Raw genomic sequence first — 21,896 nt, 5'->3', positions numbered from 1 at the left:
ATGAGTACAAATTGAAGGAAACATATAACATAGTGAATGGTTAAGACCAAGAAGCCATCAGAGTTTGATGGATGTTGAGAACAGTTTTATATTGAGTTCTATACATTTTCCAGAAAGTCAGTAAAGCAGGAAAATAAGTTCAAGCTACTATTGGGTTCTACCACTGGTTTCAATGATAAAGTACAAATTCAACTTCTGACCCTTCCATTTTGCTTTTCCAGCCATAACATTATTTGAGAAAAACTTGATACATTCGACAAAACTAAACAACCTTGCCCCTCTGGCCCTTATGGTAGGCCACTTGTGAACACAGCAATATGATACTTTAGTGAGCAAGAGGAAGGAAAAGAAAACACACACTACTGCATTTTTACTATAGTGACTGAAACAGCTATTCCTCAGTCTGTTTCAGTACATATTTAAAATCCAAATATAATGGGACAATGATTGAGATGGTAGAGAAAAGTGTCCTCTTTCCCAATAAGGTAAACACGCTAACCGCACAAAAGATGTAAGGAAAGCCAAAGTAAAAAAACAAAGAAACAAACAAAAACAACACCAAAACTAAAAGACTATTGTGTTAATAGCAGGTAACATTGCTGTAGTCGAGTAATAAATAAATAAATACAGCAAAGTATTCCTCTCTATTGTTTTGTTGGAATGGTGCTTAACAGTTAGGAAGAAAAAAAAACAAACAGAAAACAACAAAATTTCCTCAGTAATCATGAGGTTTTAAAGAAGATCCTGAAAAAGCTTCAGTTCAAGGTGCTCTACCACTTTAACATGACGTCTACCATTATGAAATGAACATTGAAGCAGATATCAACAGGTCATTAAATGAAATAGTACATTTTCATAAAAGCAATAATACTTATTCCAAAGAAAGAGAGCAGATAACAAACGGCCTGGAAAAAAAGGATTGAATCTTCATTACACTGCAATTTAAAATAAATTATTCGTACATTTATAAATCCAAGAATAAAACAGTAATTAGGTCAAATTGTTCTGAATCAGGAATAAGCAGAACCTCACCAGAAACATACTTAGATATTTGACAGCTCTGTTGCTAGTACATGTCAGAATACAAACAGAATTCTACTATTTGGTTAGAATCTGAATAGGTAATATGTTTTTAAAACATCGCCACTACGAAAAGTAACTGGCAACCAGTTACACATTTATCTTTGTCTATGATGTTTTGGATATAATCTAATCCATTCCCTTGAGCTATTTTCTAGTCCCACAGACGTGTAACATTCCCTTCTCACTGAGTTGCTCATGAAGTCTGTGTAGAATATGCACAAACCAATATTTTCAAATCTCACTTGATGAGATATTGCAAAAATACTGGATGCAGAATCCAGTCAGTCTTCTTTTTCTTAAGATGACATTCTGACCACATTCACTTGATGCCAGGGCAAACATCAGTCTCACTTGTACTGCTACATCATGTCTTTTTCTTTTTTTCAGATTCTGCATACATGCATGATGTAGAATTTGGGCAATTGCTTGTTCATTCTGTCAAGCCCACAGCCATTTCACCATGTATTTCCAGAGAACTGCAACAGAACTTAAAGTAAGTTGAAATAATATGCATATTTGCAGCAAAAAAAAAATTTGAATGCCACCATCTAAACACAAACAACAAGTTTTAGAAAGATAAAAATTGGCCTTATAAGCTGTGAATTGGTAAACACTGGTCTTAAAGTGAGATTCAGCAGCATTAAGACAAACTGCAAACACGCCAGATTTAGTACACATTTTAATGAGCTACAGTATTTTAACGAGTTATTAGTACCCACTTTCACTCCCATATGATTTAATGTATACTGTACAAATTTCCATTAGTGTTTCTAGGACAGTATACCTTTCACAGAAGTGAGCAACATGGAATTTGCAATGATTTTTCAAATATGCCAGGACACCCTCTTTCAAGTTCTGTGGTTCTAAATCTTTTTGTAGGCTAACATTGAAGTCCTTCATGAATATCTCCATCTCCCTTTCTGTTTTTTTGTTTTGTTTTGTTTTGTTTGTTTGTTTTTCTTTTTTTTCTTTTTTTTAATCTAATAGTAACAACAAAAAAGGCAAAAAGCAGAATAGCTTCTCCTAGCAGCAATCAAGACTTCCGATCCTTGCAGCCAAGTCTGATGAGTTCTCTGTTCAGACAACTGTATGAAAATTCTAGTTATAAACCAATTTAAGAAAAAAAGCTTAGAGTTTTCCACATCATGTCTTGGATGTCTTTAAACCTTGTTTCTCCATGATGTTCCACAGTTTGCGAAGATTGGACTGAGTGATGACATCATCAGGTTTAAGTTGAAGAGCAAGGAGGTAGTTTTCTTCAGCCTCTTTCAGTTTACCATTCAGATGAAGAATGGCTCCAAGATTCATTAAGGCAGCTGGATACTGGTACAAAAAAGAAAATGGGAAGAAGAAATATTAAGAATATTTTCAGTTTTTCTTTTCAGACAATCTTCTTGCACTTAAACAAACTATTACCTTATGTTTACAGACTTTTCATGGAAGCAGTTTAGCAATTTAAGGAAATAGAGATAACAAGAAAAGGTTTCTGAACAGCTGTTGCATACTCTGTGCTTAAAACGGCAAATTCTGGTGTCTACAGGCATAGACTTCTCCCTTTAATGAGAAAGCACAGACCTCATCAAGCTTTTCATGTGGTAATGTCGGCATAGCACAGTTTCCAAGAGAAAATTAAAGTAGTCCAAGAATGGATTAAAGACAGGAATTTAATTTTGATTCAACCCATTGCCAATAAAGAATTTATAATTAGTGGGGATAGTTAACACATTGGAACTCATCCCTTTTTTCTCTGTCTTAATTATAACTAGTAGAAAAGACAATCTGTTCTCAGATTATAAGGATGTTCAGGAGTTCTAGGATATCCATTTAGATTAAGGCTGTGGCATTTATTTCTTAACGAATGACCAAACAAAATTTATATTGATAGAAACATTATTTTAATAACAAATGTGAAAAACTTACAACAAATCCACAAAACTACATTAATACAAAGTCCACCTTCAGCTAAAAGAAAATATTTCTTGTTTTCATTTTTTAATCTCAAGATTACTCCACTATGAAATAAGAAGCTCTTCATGATAATTAAATATGTTTAGATATCACTCACCAGGACTCAAGATTTGATGCCCCATGGAAACTCAGCTAGAGAGTGTTATGGGTGGGGATGCAAAATGTTCTAAAAGGCCTGCAGTGACAGTAACTTCAGGAAAATATGGTAGCCAGAAGGTCAGTAAAATACGCACTAGGGATGGTCTCCCAGACCAGGAAGTCAACTGGATGAAGAAGACTTACTTACATTCCAAACATATTCACCACCACATTAAACTCATTACTCTTATCCTTGTGATTCAGGCCTCATAAATAAACAAATCTTATGTCCAAAACCTAAATTTTGCAGTGGAAATCCTGCTCAGAAAATACTTGATTTTTATATCCAACAAATATGTCATATTTTCTCACCTTTCTTCCTGCTTCTTTTCTTCTATTAAGATACGCATCATAAAAACTGACAAGGACAACAGTGCATCAAGTTTTTAGAACAACTGGCTTCCAGAGTTCCAAAACTGAGCAAACCAAATTAAGTTTAACTGTCTCTGTGTAAACACCTGAAGGTATATTTTTAGATTTAATTTTTCTTGGTTAACTCTGATAGATTAATTCCCCTCACCCCAACTCAGATGTTTGTTTCCACTTAAACAAAACCAAAACCAAAACTAAAAAAAAAAAAACAAAAACACAACAACAAAAAACTACAGATACACACACACACAAAAAAAAAAAAAAACAAAAAACAAAAAACCAGCAAAAGAAACTAAAACAAATCCCCAGCTGAATTTTACAAAGTACTTATTACTCTCCAAATCTTTTTCTTCAGTCACATGCTATATAGAGAAGGAAAACTATTCCCTTGAAATGTTAGCTTTTGCTAGAGAAAACATATATTAGAAGCCACATTATCACAGTTACCCCTTCTCAGTGTCAGCATTATATACTATTTTACAAAGAAGTAACATTCTTCTTAATTATAGAAGTTCTAAGTGCTGACTGAAGTACTACAAATGAAGAATCATATGCAAACAGCTTGACTGCAAATGGACGATTGCCTAAATATCTATATATTTTATTTAGTCATTTAATTTTAGACTGGAGATTATTTGAGATAATTTTCTGTATTTATTCTAAGTTGGATGGTCCATACTCTCTAACTGTGCTACTTGTTTGTCTGATTAAAGCTTGTGAATCAAATAGCTTCTTTCAAGACCTCCATTACTGACATAGAACTGTCTTTACTCTCAAAGTATAATTTGGTCCAGATGTAGATGATAGACAAAGCTTGCAATAGATAAGAATTAACAGAACATATACCTAGAATAACCCATATTACATAAGACACACTTTTGAATTGTCCATTTCTAATTCTTTAACATTCACAAAGTTACTGAGAAGTAAAACAGTTTTCTCATATGGTTTCCAGAATTTGTCTCAATTTCCTTCACACAACACTGAAGACACGGTATGTGTATGGTACTAATCAAGTACTCTAAATAAAGTATTATATATGACTGTACACCTACATAAGAAAACTCTCTTGCCATGTATTTATCATCTTACTAGGGCAAGCAACAAAAACATCTAAAAGAATGAACTGTATGCCTTTTAACTGAATATGAAATTTTTCAGCTTCTAAGTATCACCTCTGAATTCCCAGAGGCCCAGCAAATTTTGGGCCATTAATATTCTATGAAAATGTATCCATGCAAGTAGATAGTGACAAAAGCTCACATGATCTCCTTCATGCTTCAGGTGAGGACATGCATAGGATAGCTGAAAGACTGCTCTCTGACCTTTTAGAGCATCTGTCACCCCAGTATCTACAGTTTATTGTCAGTCACAAGAATCACATTCTTTTCACAAGAACATGAAAGATTACACATCAGTGTCATCACTCCCTGACAGCTACGTATGACGGTCTGAGGAAAGAGAGAAAGAGACATTTGCTATAGTTTTTCTTCACATATATATTCTTTTATTAAACACAGCTGATAAAACTTTCCAGTATGTTAACAAAGACCGTCGGCAGCTACCAGTGCAATAACAAGAGACTTGTAGCACTGTATAGCAAATGACACCACCTACTACTTCAGAGACTTGAAAGGAGAAACAGTCCTTCCTTCATTTCCTTTTGGAGACAGATGCTTTACATCAAAAAGCTGACTGGCATTTCTATCATGGTTATAAATGCTGTCTTTTATGTTCTATTGGGAATGATTTCCTTTATTAGTATTTTTATTGTGGTATGCTCGTTTCCTTAGTGGGTTTTTGGGGGGGTAGAGTCGGGGGCTGAAAGGAAAGAAATAATGGATCAATTAATGAATAACAAAATAACAAAAGGCATGCACTTAGTTGCCTGAGGTGGTTTTGGTTCACATTGATGACAATTCTTTCAAACTTTCTCCACAACACCAAAATAAAAGGAGAGCCTAGGGGCATGAAAAATTTTTTAACATCAATTAAACCGTTCTGTAAAATGCACTGTGGAATCCCTAAATAAATCAAAATAATTCTACATAGTACTTCAGGATTATCTTAATGTAACCGAGTACAGTATTGGAGCCACCAACATAATGAATATTAGCAACAGAGTAGGTATAGTGATATCTTGTTCATCTCAGGCTCCATGTATAAAAATATTAGAAGAAAAGTCCCAAACAGAAGAAGATAATTTTATTGTTACGTAAGCCTACGGAGTTATATAGACAGAAATAAAGAAATACAAACAACCTATTTAAAAAGGGCTTTTGAATGGCAAATAGCTATATCGAAGAACAGCCCAAAAGTGACCAATGAAATTGGATTATCTTTTCCCCAAAGTTGATCTTACAGATGATATTAATTGCTTGACACTACGAGGTCAGAGTGACAGACTCTGAGATGGAAATGCATTTTGTTGCTGCTGGAGTACTTTTAATGAAAGTCATGCCAGTTTATACTCCACTAGAATTGCAACTGCAAGCTAGTTCTCACTTAGCAATTTTCAAAGGTCATTGAAAAGATGTTGCCAACATTTCTCTTGCTCTTAATGAATTACTGCAGTGCATAATCATGTAGATGTTTCAAAACAAACCCAGGACTGTTTAATGAATTCTGTAATCAGCATGGCAAACTTATCAAAAACACAAAGGTTAACTGCTTTGTTTTAACAGTGCAATTAAGGATCCTTGTTCCTTTAAGTACTTAGAGAAAGACAGTAAATGTCATATGTGAGTATTTCATCGCATCACTTTTGTGTAAAAAGTAACGAAGTAAAATATTTCTCTTTAATAACTGAAGATACATGGGTGATACAAAAAGTAATGAAGTATGCTTCATAAAGGATGAAAGCAAAGCATGGTGGACTGCCTCATCTTATCAATAATCATAATGCTTTATTTATCTTCCCACTGTGATAGCAAGAATTTTTACTCAAATTTTTATTATTGGCGTTAATGCTGTAGCACAGTATAGTATTTTCTGAAGCAAATCTGAATGCAATCAAAATGTTTTTATTGCTAAAGATAACTGTGAACTACTGAATAATTTCAGGGCATGGCACTTACTTCTGACAGACCGCAAAACATCTGACTGAAACCATGACCTACAGGTTGTCCAAGACGTAAGCATACAACCTTAAAGTATGTGAGGGAAAGAAGGACAAGAAAGGACATATCCACAGAGATGGCGTCTGCCAAGCAGATCTTAATCCCCAGTGTTGTTCCACTAATACTACTATAAATTTAGCAAAGAGACTGATACATGGAAGCAGACCTTTTCATAGAGGTAATCAATGTGTTGCCAGATAAGCCAAGTAACAGTTGCTGCTTCCAGATAGTCATGTTTTTTACCTGGTTCTCTATGCTATAAGGCTGCTGAATCTCTTAAGAAGTGGAGTTTGCATATACTGCCACTGGTATTTTCTTCCAAAAAGCACATGAATCCTCACTAAAGCACTATCACCAGAAAATTGCTTAAGATGGCAACAGTAAATTGTCTAGGATTTGATTACTTAGTGGAAAAGGCATTCTGAAAAAAGATGACAGGATGTATGTCAAAACATTATGGATCAGAGAGAATAAAAAAGCATAAAATTCACAGCTGAGAGGGATTTCCTGTGTCATCAGCCAGACTGCAAAGCATTCAGTTCTGCTGTAAAATAAAAACATCAGCATCTTTGCAAACTCCTTCTTAAAATGGAAGAATGCTTTTCAACTCCTTTATGGTAGTTAAGTATGTATTTAATTGCAAGTCTGCCTGTGAATGATTTCTGCAAGTAAGTTTTTGTGTTGACAACTACCTTCAGCTTAAACAGTGAAGATACGAAATGGAGAGGAAAAACATTCTCCTTGCAACTACTATTTTGAGCAAATGTTCTGAAGAGCACAGTTTCCACAGTTGCATTAGTCAGATAAATACCTCTGCTATAAAGGGAACCTGTGTCCCAATCTAATTATGTGGGGCTGACTAACATTGCTATACAAATCTAAGCAACAACAAACCTGGGCTCTACAGGAGAGTGGATCCTTGGATTTAGTTAGAATGTTTGAGAGTACTACAGTGTTAATTCTGATAGAGAATAGCCTCAGTTACTTACGTTCCATTAAAGAAATAGTCTTTATTTAGTGTTCTAGTCATATTTAAATTACCAGCCTTACAAACTATTAATCTGCAGAGCAAATGATGAACATCTTTTATATATATATATATATATAAATCAAAACAGACAAAAAACAAAAATAGGAAAGTAGGTAAGAAAAATACCACTTCTATGGAATGCTGTTTATGTACTAGTCTTAGGTTAGGATAAAGGCAGAAGTAAAGACAAACAACTGATCACATTACCAACTGTTACCACCTACATAAATGTTAGGTCACATTTGGTCACAATGGCTTTACATGTTGGTTGTTTTTTCTGTTTGTTTGTTTGTTGGCTGGTTGTTGGTTTGTTGTGTATTTATTTACTTACTTTTACATTTAGACATTTTTATCGTGACATTCAAAGCAGATGGCACTTTCACCTCTCTCGTGCAAAGAGAACATATGTGGAAATGTTTGTATGGATCTAAGCTTGTGCGCTTTTGAACACTGGAAACTTTCCTGTCTAAAATCAAAAGCTACAAGATACTTACAGCTAAAACCAGAAACTGAAAAAATGAAGGAAGGGACACTTTCCCCCCCACACCCTAATCCAGGATCAGTATCATTATGGGTTGAGAAATGAGAATGAGCACTGGACTTGGCATGAGAAGCAGTCTGCTTCGTTTCTCAAATTATCACATCAATATGGAGTGTTTTCGAATCAGTGTTGTCCAGCAAATGGGGATTTTTTGTTCCTTTCTTTTTTTTCCATGTTAACATTCAGAGAAAGAGTTTTTAAAACAGTTATCCAAAATCAAACAACCATATATTGATATGCTGTATCTTGCTTCTGAAAAGCTATCTACTACTGTCTTTTATGTAAATTCAGAGGATTTATGTATTGGTAAGCTAACAAAAGCACATGTTACAGATGGTAAAGGCTGCAGATAATCACAGCAGCTTTAAAAGTCCTACAAAAATGTACTTGCATTTGTAACTTCTGTATATCTAGGATTTTTTCATCAATGGCCATGCGTCAGTTGTTTTGATTTATTTGATTAAAAAAAAAAATAAAAAAAATCTCATAGTAATCACCCTTGGTTTATACAGAAACCTTGATGGAAATTTTTAGATAAAGTACTTGTATTACCATAATAAAAGCTAAATAGGAACATATGTGATAAGCATTTAGTATTATGGCTGTATTAAAAAAAATAAACAAACATTTTCCAGGCCTCAAAGTGTTTTTAATTAAAATTTGTAGCTTTCCAGCTCAGAAGCTTTCATCAGTATAGCATATGATAATCTTACTCAGTTTTTCCAGCAATTCAGGATTTTATTAAAAAAAACCCTTCAAATGACTTAATTTTTGTTTATCAAAATTCAAATGCTTTCTGATGCCTGCAATTTGATAATTTTAATACATAGCTATGATTATAGCATAAAACATTTGACAACTCCTTTACCTTATTTAACAAGAACCCTATGTGCTAATAAGAAACTCTGCATTCTCAGCAAGTGAGAAACTTGCTGAACAGAAATGTCATCTGTACTACCATACTGACAAACAGAAATAGCTCAAAAACTCAGTAACAGAAATATATCATATTGAAACAACAAAAAAGGTGTTCTTGAATAAAACTGAATCTGTTAGTTTTAATGTACTTTCACTCTAAGCCTTGAAAACAAGAAAAAAAGATGGCTTTATGTTCCTGCCTGAAGACAGATCATAGAATCACAGAATCATTAAGTTTAGAATATACCTCCAAGATCATCCAGACCAACTGTCCACCTACCATCAATACTTCCCACTAAACCATGTCCCTTAGTAAAACAACGTTTCTTCAACACTTTGAAGGACGGTGACTCAACCACCTCCCAAGGCAGTTTGTTCCAGAGCCTGATCACTCCTTTGGAGAAGAAATTTTTCCTAATATCCAACCCAAATCTCCCCTGGAACAATTTGAATCCAGTCCTTCTAGTCCTATTGCCAGTCATGCAAGAGAAGAGACTGACCCCTACTCACCACAAGCTCCTTTCAGGTAATTGTAGAGAGCTATAAAAGCTGCCCTGAGCCTCATCCAGACTGAACAATTTCAATTTCCTTAGTGGCTCCACATGAGACTTGTGCTCCAGACTCCTCATTAGCTTTGTTGCCCTTCTCTGAATATGATCCCAGGCCTTGATTACTTTCTTGTGGTGAAGGGCCCAAAACAAAACACAGTACTTGAGGTGCGCCTCAAGTTACTCATCACTGCTGAGTGAAGGGAGGCGATCACCTCCCTGCTCCTGCTGGCTACACTATTTCTTACACAAGCCAGGATGCCATTGGCCTTCTTGGCCAACTGGGCATACTGCTGGCTCCTGTTCAGCTGAGCATCAAACAACACCCCCAGGTTCATTTCTTCCACACAGTCTTCCAGCCACTCTGTCCCAAGCCTACAGCATTGTCTGGTGCTGTTCTGGCCAAAGTGCAGGACCCAGCACTTGGTCTTGTTTAACATTATCCCATTCCCCTCAGCTCAGTTATCCAGCCTGTCCAGCTCTGTACCTTCAGGATAGAGTGACACTTCCTCCCAGATTGATGTCATGTGCAAATTCATTGAGGGTGCACTCAAACCCCTCATCCAGGTCATCAATAACGATATTAAACAGGACAGTCCCAGTACTGACCCCTGGGGAACATCACTCATGAATGGACACCAACTGGGTTTAATTCCTTCCACAACCACTCTCAGGGCCAGTTCTTAACCCAGCAAAGAGTTTACCTGTCCAAGCCACAGGCTACCAGCTTTTCCAGGAGAATACTGTGTGATACAGTGTCAAAGGCTTTGCTGAAGTCCAGGTAGACTACATCAACAGCCTTTCCATCACCCACCAAGCAGGTCATTAGATCATAGAATGAGATCAGGTTTGACAGCAGGACCTGTCTTTTGAGAACCCATGCTGGCTGGGCCTCATCCACTAGTTGCGTGGATGTCATGTGCTCTCACTCAAGATGATCTGTTACACAACCTTCCATGGAATTAAGGTAATTCCCCTTAACTTAATTCAGGTCTAGTTTAGCTCTAATTAAAGGAATCTCAATATCACAAGATTTCCAGTGTTTTGACTCAAAGTGTTCAGAGGAAATGTTAAGTGTCAAACAAGGCTTTGCATCTTTAGCTGACAAGTGTGGTCCGGTGAATTAAACACTAAAGAACTTGATTAACATTGATATCTCTGTATGTTTTCCAAAACTATTTAGGTATTTGCAGTTGTAAGGTAAAGCATTCAGACTTCCACAGTTTACACTGTGTAAACCATTATGCAACTTGATAAACTTGCTCTGAGTATGAAGAATGAGAACCTCAAAGATTCACCCAAGTCTTACATGATGCACTATTCACTATGAAGAAATCCACAGGAAAAAAAAAAAAAAAAAAGAAGTGTGATATTAGAGCATTACAGGAACAGGAAAAAAGGAACAGAGAAACAACATAGGTTAGGCACTGCAACACATTTTAGGATGAACTTAAACCTTCATTCTACTCCTTCACAGTTAGTTTCTTTTAACTAACTTTCCCTAGACAACAGAGTAAAATATTTTTCCTCTACTGGCAGTAATTTAATTACCGGAAAAGTACAATTGATATCTATTGAAGGAAGTGAGACTATTTCCATAACAACAATTTATCAATAGTGTTTGAAGGTATTTTCAAATTGGTCAAACAATGCAACTTCAGCAAATAGAAACGTCACTATGGCAATTTTACAAATAAACTCCCTAACTTTTAAAATAAACAACAAAACTCTTCAATGATGTCCTCATTAAACAGCTGACAGAACTGCAAAAGCTGAAAAAATCTTTTTTTTTTCTTTTTTTTTCCCCTTTGTCCTTCATCTGTCTCCTATCAGTTTCATGCCTATTGCACAGAGCAAACAGGTTTTGCCCACCCTCTGCCTTGACTTCAGTTTTACCCACAGGAATACGAGAGCAGTTAAAAAAAGAGATACATTCTATTGGTTTCTTTCAAAATCCTGAATTACAGTACTCCATACAGTTCAAGCCTTACTTTTTGGCAGCCAGTAACCTGCAGGTGTTCCCTATATAGTGTTTAGCAATTGAATCCACAGTACATATTAAAATTATTAACTTACAGGGTAAGTGCAAGGATTTGATTTTGATTCTTACAGCTTAAAGATTTTAATGCTGTAGTTCCTAAAATACAGTCTTTTCATTGCTAACAGTGAGGCCACTGGACACTAATCACTTGCTAGGCTTTTACAAGATTGTGACTTGTAAAAAATAAAGCTACTTACTGCTAAAGCAGCCTTATTTACTACAACTGATCGATGACATGTACATTTACAGTGCTTTCTAAGTAATTAATATCAATTACAGCAAGAGTTCAGTGTTACTTACACACGCTACTCTGGAAGTCTGCACTTAATAATGCATATGCCAATAATTGCTGTTTAGTGAACAACAGGTTTCTGCATTTTACCAACTGTCGTTTTAAGAAATGGACACAATAATTAATATTAGCCTTAAAAAAAAAAAAAAAAAAAAGTTTAATTAATTATTTCTTAATGCATGGGAGGACAACTTACACTTGTTAAGGAAAACCATAATTCAGTTCCAGCCTCTGAAATTCAGTGTCAAAAATTACTCATTGAAACTACATGCTTGCGTGCCCCAAACAGTTCTCTGCTGACTGGAGTGACAATAAAGTAAAGACATCTGAAAGCATTTACTTCCTCTGTTATGGTAAAAATATCCAATTTTGGAATTAATTAACAAGAAAATCAATGTAACTTCAGAATATAAGTTTTCAAACAGAATTAATGAAGAAACATTTGCTGATCTTTCAAATATGATAAAAATAAGCCTGATAATTTTAAGTATGTAAATGGAATCAGAAGGAAAAGAAATACAGTACAGAACTGCTGAGTTACAGTAATCGTCCACCAATTAACCACCATAAATACATCAGTCATTCAGTCCAGAGTACCTAAGAGGCAGACAGCAAAATTTCATCTGGAATTTAAGTTTTTACTGTGTATTTTCTTTTTTTTCTTTTCTTTTTCTTTTTGTTGTTGTTGTTATTATATTGGACAAGATTTCCAGCCTGTAATTTTTTTCACTGAGTTTAAAGCAGCTTGGGCAACCGGCACAGTTACAAACCATAATGTCAGATTAAAGCTATGTACTGTTAGAGGAAGACAATTTTTACTGGAACACCTTAGGAATTAAGTAAGATGCCTCAACTTCATAACATAGCAGTTTGTTATCTGGAAGATACATTTCAAAATGATAGGTATACACTCGAATGTGTATTTGCTCTCCAGTAAAATTAACTATGGTGACTAGAAGCATATAAGCACAGCATTGATCAATACACACTGGTACAGAACGTCTCAAAAAAAGTGGCTGTTCTTTGGAGGAAATGAAAAGCTACCCATTCTCTCCCCACTGTTTCTTCTCATTAGCATGCTTCTGACCTCTAGACTCTAATTTTCCCAGGCAGAAATAAATTAAGGCTGCTGCTGAATTTACTTCTAAAAACAAATTACAAGAAAATGACTTCAGCCACCCACAATCCCCTGTCCACTGCCTTCTTCCTGACAGTCTGTAAACACACAAAACAGGGAAATCTCAGACCTAAAACAGTTTCATTGTAGAGCATTTTTTTCTCCAGACAATCTCTTGTGTATACTATAGGAGGAATGGGGGAACAACAGCAGTTGCATCAATACCATCTCAAGCAACAGAAACATGAGTTCTCCAAAACTTACATCAAAATATTCCAACAACTCACTCCTAAAGTAAAATAAATTAGAACTACAGACAAGGAAGAAATTAAGAATTTACTGATTGCGAAACATCCTACTGAGAATGTAGTACTGCTGATTTTATTGAATGAGCATTAAGAATGCTTCCTTGTAAGTTCTAACTACATAATAAATTGTTTCCAGAATCAGCACATCTAGAATACTCTATTAGGAAAAACCTTGCTGGATTCTCTTTTAATTGAGTTGAAACAGATGGCTTAATTTCTGAAATGCTAATCTACTAACTGCAAATTCTGTATTTCATAGCACTTTGCTTTTGGTTGACACCGATGGCTACATTTACACCGCAAAGCCCATCTTCCTCTCTCCAGGAATTCATTTGGCGGCACAGTACCCCTTGCTATGTTACAATGAGCCAGTGAATCATAGTGAAGTGTACAGGTCTATCCATAATGTATTATCTTAACTTACAAAATTTGAGCAAAGAGACTGTGTCTTCAAAACATATTGCCTCCCACCACCTCAAAGTACCATAATTCCTTTTTTTAATATCATGGGTGTCCAACCTTTTGGCTTGCCTGGGCTGCACTAAGTGAAGAGGAATTGTCCTGGGCCAAATAGAGATTTTTGATGAAATTTTATTCTTTCTGTACTTCTTCTTTGAAAACAGTTGTTCACAAATGTACATACTGCCCAGAAGCAATGACATGAATAAGGCATGACTGCAAAGCAAAGAATAGGTCTTATAAAAGTCTAGACACGTGATCATTCTTTAGTTTGATTTGAATACCTGATCAGAACTCATTCAACTGAGAATTTGCAGGCAATGTATTTATGCTGACTGAAAATGGGAGTTGTAGTATCTAGGTAGGTGCCTCGAAACTAAAAAGATTCTACACCTTAACATTTCAATGATATTTGGAAAACGATACTGAACTAATAATGAACGTGCTTTTTTTGTGTGTGTGTGAAAACATCATTTACTGTTTTCAGGTTTAGTTGCATTAAGATTTTGACTACATCAGGCAACAGAACCTAAAGTGGAAAACAAATGCAGAAAGCAAAATATTCTGGGTTTGGGTGATCTTTTGTTTATTTGTTTATTTTCATATAGAAAAGACTTCCAGCAGCTCTAAGCAGCAAAAGACTCTGCCACTAGACAAACTGAGAACTTTATACAACCTATATTCTACGTGGACAGCGCCTGAATCACAGTTTGTCTCTCTCAAATGTTAAGCATGGAATTAGTGAATTAACAGTTCTTGGCAAGAAGAACATTGGTTCATTGGTTATTTAATGAAGATCTAAAGGTTAATGAAATTAGAAAACAGGATTCAGTATATAATTGCTTATTTCTAATGCTTCTTTTCCTGTTAAAGAAAAACATGTATATGAATTTTACAGTTCATGAAAATAATTTATTCAGAAAATATAATAATAATTAGATTGTAGAGGGACTAATATTTAGAGGAAATCTGTAAACATTTTCATAGCCAAAACTGAAAAGAAAAGCACTCCAAATTACCAATTACCAATGAGTTTCTGGTTTACTTTGTGGGATGTTTCTGAGTATGTAATCTATTTGAAAATCTATGCATTAAGATGAATTCATAGTTGTTCACATAACTTTACTTGAAGAAACCACGAACAACAGAGCCCCATTTATCTTTCACTTAGGAGAAACAGAGAAGTAACTCTAAACAAGTCAATATTGCTACACCAATGTAAGCAGAGAAAACAAATGCATTTTCCTTTCAGTCATTTAGAGCTTATGCAGACAAAATACTAATGTATTGATTATATAGACGTATAACAAGTTATTCTTGATGAGAAATAAGAAGCAAGTTAAAAGCATTTTCATTCTAATTCCCAGTCTCATACATTACATGGAATGAGCCAATTGATCTCAGATATTTGCATATTTAACTGCTTGCATAGTCATAAGAGTACAAAAGAGCTTCCTATAACCAAATACTCATGATAGTGAAGAAGACAACTGTAATAACATGATTTTCACTTTCCTTCCATGTATATTAAAATGAGATGGATCATAATATCCAGAACCAGACTGAAGTATTCCATAATCACCCAAAAGCACATTCAATCTTTGTTTTCACAGAGCTGCTAGCATGCATGAGAAAACACTTATAGACTGCTCTGGGATAAGGCTGTAAAATGCACTTTTGTATTTCCCAAAGGAAATTCAGTGTTTTCCACGGATGAGTAAGTTGGTTTTCAAATTATGCAACTCATCCTGATATTGCGCTCCAGTATTACAGGTAAATATCCCCACTCCAGTAGCCTGTGTTCTTTCTTTGTCCCCCGACAGACATCAGAGGGATGGGAAATGCTGTGTATTTTTTTTTAATGCATCCCTTTTTTTTTTTTTTTCTTTTTAAAGGTGGGAAGGTAAAGTCGGAATACTTAAAGATTTAGAAAAACAACCTATATGCAGAGCTTGTCCTGAGGCTGAAAACTGTGCACAAGGAGAAAACTAAATGTGTTTTTAAAACACTTAAGAGGTCAATAAGCAAATGTAATTGTCAATACAGACAGAACTATTTAGTTCATAAGAAATACCACAGATTTCTCCCAGTAGGTAGATAGAAGCAACACCTCTCCTTTCCACTTAGCCACAGACAGGAATGAGCTGAGCGTAAGGACTTGGAATGGCTGAAGCACAACTCCCACCAAGAAACAACATGTGGACCCCGAGTCTAAACAAGATTTTAAAAGTTTTCTAGCTTAGGAGACATAGAGAGAGGGCAAGTACTAATGAGTGCCTTACATGGAGGAGTATGAGTATTACTGTGAAAGCATGGAAGACTATTTCTACCTGCAATGAAGGACAGATTATATGTAGTAATTATTAATTCCTCTGGAATTCACCCCTTCTGCACCACCTTTAGGCTAGGTCAGCCTTCTGCTAGGAAGGTCAATATATGTCATAATTATTTTGGGCTAGTCTTTTACTGTTTGTCAAAGGAGACATACCAACCAATTGGCAACAATCAGAAAGTGGAATCCTTTTTTCTCAGGGTGTTTCACTGTCTCTTCTCCCTGTGGAACTAATTCGTGCCTAAGCTACTTACTCTATGTCTGTCTTAAATCAAAATACTAGCAGCATGCCATCTGGAAGTACAATTCACATCTGTCATAGCCATCTTCTCATTAGGAAGCCATGGTATACTTTTTTTGTCCCTGACAGTTTTGTATGCCCTATAACAATAGATATAGTCTTCAGAAAGCCACAGAGCAGGAAGAGAGAAGTTTTCTTATTCCTCATGCCTTCAACAGAAAACAGAGACAGATTCAGCAGGTCAAGACTGCTGCTGGACTGGAAGGAATCCACAGCCACTTATGTCACTGAGGCAGAATGTTTTTCATGCTTGAGAGGAAGGTTTCTACAATGCGAGGCTCAGCGACAACTAGCGCCACTAGGGAGATGCTGGAAGCAGCTCAGAGGGCAGGCAGACAACCAGCAGAAACTACACCTGCTCCATATGGCTCACTTTTGTATTTTCTGTAAAAGCAGACACAAGTCAGTGCCTGACACTACCTAAAAATAGGACTGTGTGGTTATTCTATGGAATAAACATACAAACATTTGACTGTCATGTTGCCATAACTTTGAATAAGCAAGTAAACTTACAAAAGAACATTTTAGAATGAGGATTCTTAACTGGAAATTTCATGAACCTTGGGAGTTACCAGTACTGCATTCAGCTCTGCGTTCTTCAAAATAAGAAAAATGGAGACCTGTTAGAGCAGGTCCAGAGGAAGATCACAAGAAAGATCAGAGGCCTGGAGCACCTCTCCTGTAAAGAAAGGATGAGGGTGATAAAATTGTTTAGTCTGTAGAGGAGAAGATGCCAGAGAGACCTTATAACATCCTTCAAGTACCTAAAGGGGAACTACAGGAAAAATGGGAAAGGATTCTTCATCAGGGATGTTTTGTTAGGACAGGAGATAATGGTTTTAAAATAAAAGAGGGTAGATTTAGATGAGACTTTAAGAAGACATTCTTTACTACAACAATGGTGAGACACTGTTGGGATTCAAGAAAGGATATTCAGAGCAGAAGCTGCAGAGCAAGATAAACAGCATGAGACAGGAATGCTGAGAAGAAAGGACCCCTCCTGAAGAGAAATACAAAGATCAAGTAAGCTGCATGATGGCTACATGATAATGACCCTGACTGGAGGAAGAGTGCGTGGCTTGGAATGACTCATGACTCAGAGTGGATAAGTGCTGCACGCAAGGTTGAGGAGTGTTTGTAGAATGTTCTGTTGACATGTAAAGGCAGGTGGGAAAGTTACAAGAGAAAAACTGTGAATGTAAACAAGGGATGTTTGAACCTGCAATAAACGGTTTGGGTTGTTCACATCTGATCTGTGCCTCAGACGCTGCAAGACACTGGAATAGATTGTCCAGAAAAGCTGTGGATGCCCCATCTCTGGAATTTTTCAAGTCCAGGTTAGATGGAGCTTCAAGTAACCTGATCTTGTGGGAGGCATCCCTGTCCGCAGTTGAGGGGTTGGAACTAGGTTATATTTAAACTCTCTTCCAACCTAAGTCATTCTGCATTTCTATGCTTTAAAGGTAATGATACATGGTATAGAAATGAAATATGCATAGTTTCTGTAGATGACCGAGTCAGTTTTGTCTGTACCATGCTCCTGAGTACTTTGGGCAAGACACCCCAGATGGGAAGATGGATAACACTGGGTAGATGTTCTCAAAAGAGCTGCAGGAACAACAGATACATCACTGGTAGGGGATTCACAGTATCTGTGAAGTAGTATGAGCAGAAGATTGGATGTTGCGAAGTGTGGAACTGTGCTAGTTTTTCCTCAGTTGAGGATCAGCTGCAGACTGCTCAAGAATCACTTGTAAACAATCTATCTTCCATCAGCAGCAGAATTAACATAGCAGGAGTTCTTACAAGCTTCATGAAAATTCTCCTGTGAAAATAGGATATGCCTTTAACAGCGATGGCAAAATGTATTAAGGCCATCTCTTTAACATCTACCTGAGCTAAAAGAGCGAATAACTAAACATTTAGGAGGAAGATACATGGGGAAATTTGACACTGAAACATCTAAAAAAAAAATCATGATAAAGCAGAATTTGGTCACATATGTTTCAACATAAAATCCGACATCTACTTTATTTTTTAAAAATGTATATACTGTAGGAAACATATTCATTTTTTGAGACCTTGCCACGAATATAAAGCATACATACATACAAAGGAACCAAAAGCATTTTATCTAGAAGAAAGCTATAAAAATATACTCAATTATCTGAAAATCACTAGTGTTCTTCTTTTCGCTGTTGGACAGCTTAGTGTAAGCCTGGAGACTCTGACACAAAATCTGTATTCTAATGCTAGGGCAAAACCAAAAGAAGCACTTGTAGAAACTGCTTTTTAATATGATATTGTGTTAACTGATTACATAAACCCTTCAAATCAAGAAATAGTTTAATCCTCCACACTATGATTAAACCATCTAGTGGAAATTGTATTTATTTTGCTTACAAGTACATTTCTCCTTTCCCCTTCATTCTGTGTGTGTGTCTTTATATATGTTGTTACAGTAAGACATTTAATCAAACCCTTTTGAAGTGGTAGAGTGGAAACAGCTGTTTCTGACAATGTGTCGATGATATGGGGCTTAAAGCTGTCATGAGCTCCAGATTGCAAGCAGCACTAATATGTGGTTGGGATGGTAGTGACTTGCAGGTCATGGCAACTCCTTGAGGAATGCTTCTAAGCCAATCAGCTCAAGGTGGTGGCTCAAAGTCTTAAAGCTTTAGTGAGCTCTCTTTCATTTAATGCTTTTGAGGTCACACTTCAAAGTGCTCTTTATTCTAAAGAGCCACTGGCCATATGTGGGGGTTCTAGAGCAGATTTTTAAAGATTGCTTGCTTCAAGTTTGGACTTAAAAAATTAGAAATGCAGTTCCATTACACAAAGGATGTCTTACAAGTTCAATAAAACCTGAAGCTTACATCAATAACTCACTTTTTTGTAAAGAATGATAGTTTAAAAACAGTTTCTGGATGACTGATTTTTCCACAACAAAGTGAGCTTAAGGCTCACATTTCAGAGTGCCTAACAACTCATTAAAACAATTTTCTGATATATGAACATTACAAGACATAGGGCACCTAGAAACCATCTGTGAATACAGACTTTCCTCAACAATATTCCCACTCAAAATACTTACCGCAGAAATGTCTGTCTATCCAAGAAACCTGCACTATCATTTCTTCATGCAATTGTATTTGTTAAAATTAGACTAACGTGATTAACATCCATCCAAGCCAACACTGTTAGAATGAACACGTATGTGCTTTTTATTAAGAAGGCCCTAAAACGATTTTGTTTTGACAGCACTGTGGGTATACATTTTTCAGAAAATATTTTAAAAGGTCCAGGGACTAGGGAAAATAATCTCTGTAGGTTACCTATAGAGTTGAAGGAAGAAAAATGAGTCCTGTAAGAAATTATTCATAGCAAATAAGAGTAGACTTCTCTGAACTGCTTCCTAGATACCTCTCCTCTTTGGCTCTCCAGGGGAAAGTCAGCTCTGTAAAGTCTGCTTGGAAATAAATAAACAATCTTGAAAATGCTTGCCTTTTCACTGAAGTTCAAAAAAAAAAAAAAAAAAAAAAAAAAAATTCCCATCTCCACAGAAGTATTGTATTCCATGGAAAGTATTGCTCTTCTAAAATTTGACTGGATGCTTTCAAAGAAGATAAATACTTATCTAATGTAAATACAGCCAATCATGAAAATTTTTGAGAACAGTTGGATCTAAATCCAGAATAACTACAGTCAGATTTCCTTTTTTTATTTTTTTAACCAAGCTTAATCTCAGCTGCTGCTGCTGCTACACTGAAGTGCTATAATTCTTTTACACTCTGCAGAATGGAGTAACCAAAAGCAAAGATGTTCAAATGAATATATATATAATAATAACTCATCTGTGCTGTTTTCAGTAGTTCCTTTACTATGTATAACCTTTTTTCAAATACATAACTCATTGTAATACAGCTTTTCAATATCTTTAAAACTTACCAGAATTAATTCAATGGTGAATGAATCACCACCAACACAACAAAAATATAATCCATATTTTCTTTCTTAAAAACAATGGTTTGCATGTTCCAGAGAATTTTCATTTCTCCTGTAACTAAAGACTGCTGTGTGGTTTTTTATTTAGGTTGTTTTTAGCCTCCTTAGTCACCAGTTCTACAAAAATGGATTGACTGAATGAGAAAACGATCCAGACACAGGCATATTAGTTGCCACTGTACCCCAATCTTGAGACACTGAAATAGTGGAAAGCTTGCTTAGGAGACAAATGCAACAATGGAGATTCTGCTTTCTGGGAAAAAATTAAAAAACAAAACCAAAAACAAAACAAAACAAAAAGCCAACAATGAAATGGCCAACTCATTAGTTCTGAAAGTCATAACTCAGGAAATGATTTACAATAAAACATGGACCAGAATGAGGTCAGTATCACATGGTAGTCTCTGTACTTCGCCATACCGCAGCTTCATTTCCTGTATGTGTGCAGTTTAGTCCCCAGAGCCACTGTGGGTGTTCTGAAGTTGAAGAATCTGGGATGTGCTAGGACCTCACTGTGACAACTAACAGGACACAGCCCCAGAGTTAGAATGCTGACACTAAATTTGTTTCATGAAGGTTCAGATGAGAATCTGAATTCCCTTACTAGCACTGAAGAGTTTGTAGCTACTCTCACTGCTACTAAGGCTAATATTTCATAGTAGAGATATGAGTGATATTAGATATTAAAGAATATGCAATATTTGCAAAGAAATAGATACTCAGATACAAGAAATTGTAAATCTGAGTATTGTTTCAGGCTGCACTAGTTATCTATCAGTACCTAGGTGCTGATCTAATTCTAAATAACTGATAATTTAGGTGCCTTGGTATAGTGAATAACAAGGAAGTTGTAACAGAGAAATGGATCACCACCTTAGGGTTCAACTTAGGACTTGGTGGAAGGTTATCTATAGACCTGAAAATTCTATAGTTTTAAGACTTTTTTTTTTTTTTTTTTTTTTAACTGAAATTGCTAACACATTTTCAAATTAAGTACTATAGACTCCTATGACAAGAATGTGTTCTATATTTCATTTATTACATATGCAAGGCATGAGGTTTTAAAAATAAATTCTGTCCCTTGTATCGATGATTGGTGTTTTTTTTCCAAAGCATGAAGGTAATTGAAAAGGAATATAACAATGAAGTGTTAAAATGAAAATATTTTATTCCCTTAGTTCCTAATACAATAAAAAAGGTAATGAGCTTTTATTTTTGTTTTCTAAAAAAGAGCATTTACGCATTCTTACACATTTCCACTTCAATGAATAAACACTTATTTGCTTTTGTACTTCAATCTTAGAGGAACTATCTCTACAGTAAA

The 21,896-nt window shown here is 35.7% G+C and overlaps 1 protein-coding gene across 1 annotated transcript in view; it reads right to left on the bottom strand.

Annotated features, from left to right (window-relative positions):
* Positions 1-684: 684 nt before the first annotated feature.
* Positions 685-21,896, bottom strand: part of TMTC2 (transmembrane O-mannosyltransferase targeting cadherins 2) — a 234,213-nt gene continuing 213,001 nt past the window's right edge. Inside the window, exon 12 of the mRNA XM_048934288.1 lies at positions 685-2,406. Coding sequence (XP_048790245.1) covers positions 2,227-2,406 — 180 coding nt within the window. The 3' untranslated portion in view covers positions 685-2,226. The remainder of the gene's footprint in view (positions 2,407-21,896) is intronic.

The sequence above is a fragment of the Lagopus muta genome, chromosome 1, assembly GCF_023343835.1.
Source record: "Lagopus muta isolate bLagMut1 chromosome 1, bLagMut1 primary, whole genome shotgun sequence".
Classification (NCBI taxonomy): domain Eukaryota; kingdom Metazoa; phylum Chordata; class Aves; order Galliformes; family Phasianidae; genus Lagopus; species Lagopus muta.
Note: the sequence above shows the minus strand (reverse complement) of the source record. Positions and strands in the feature narration are given on the sequence as shown.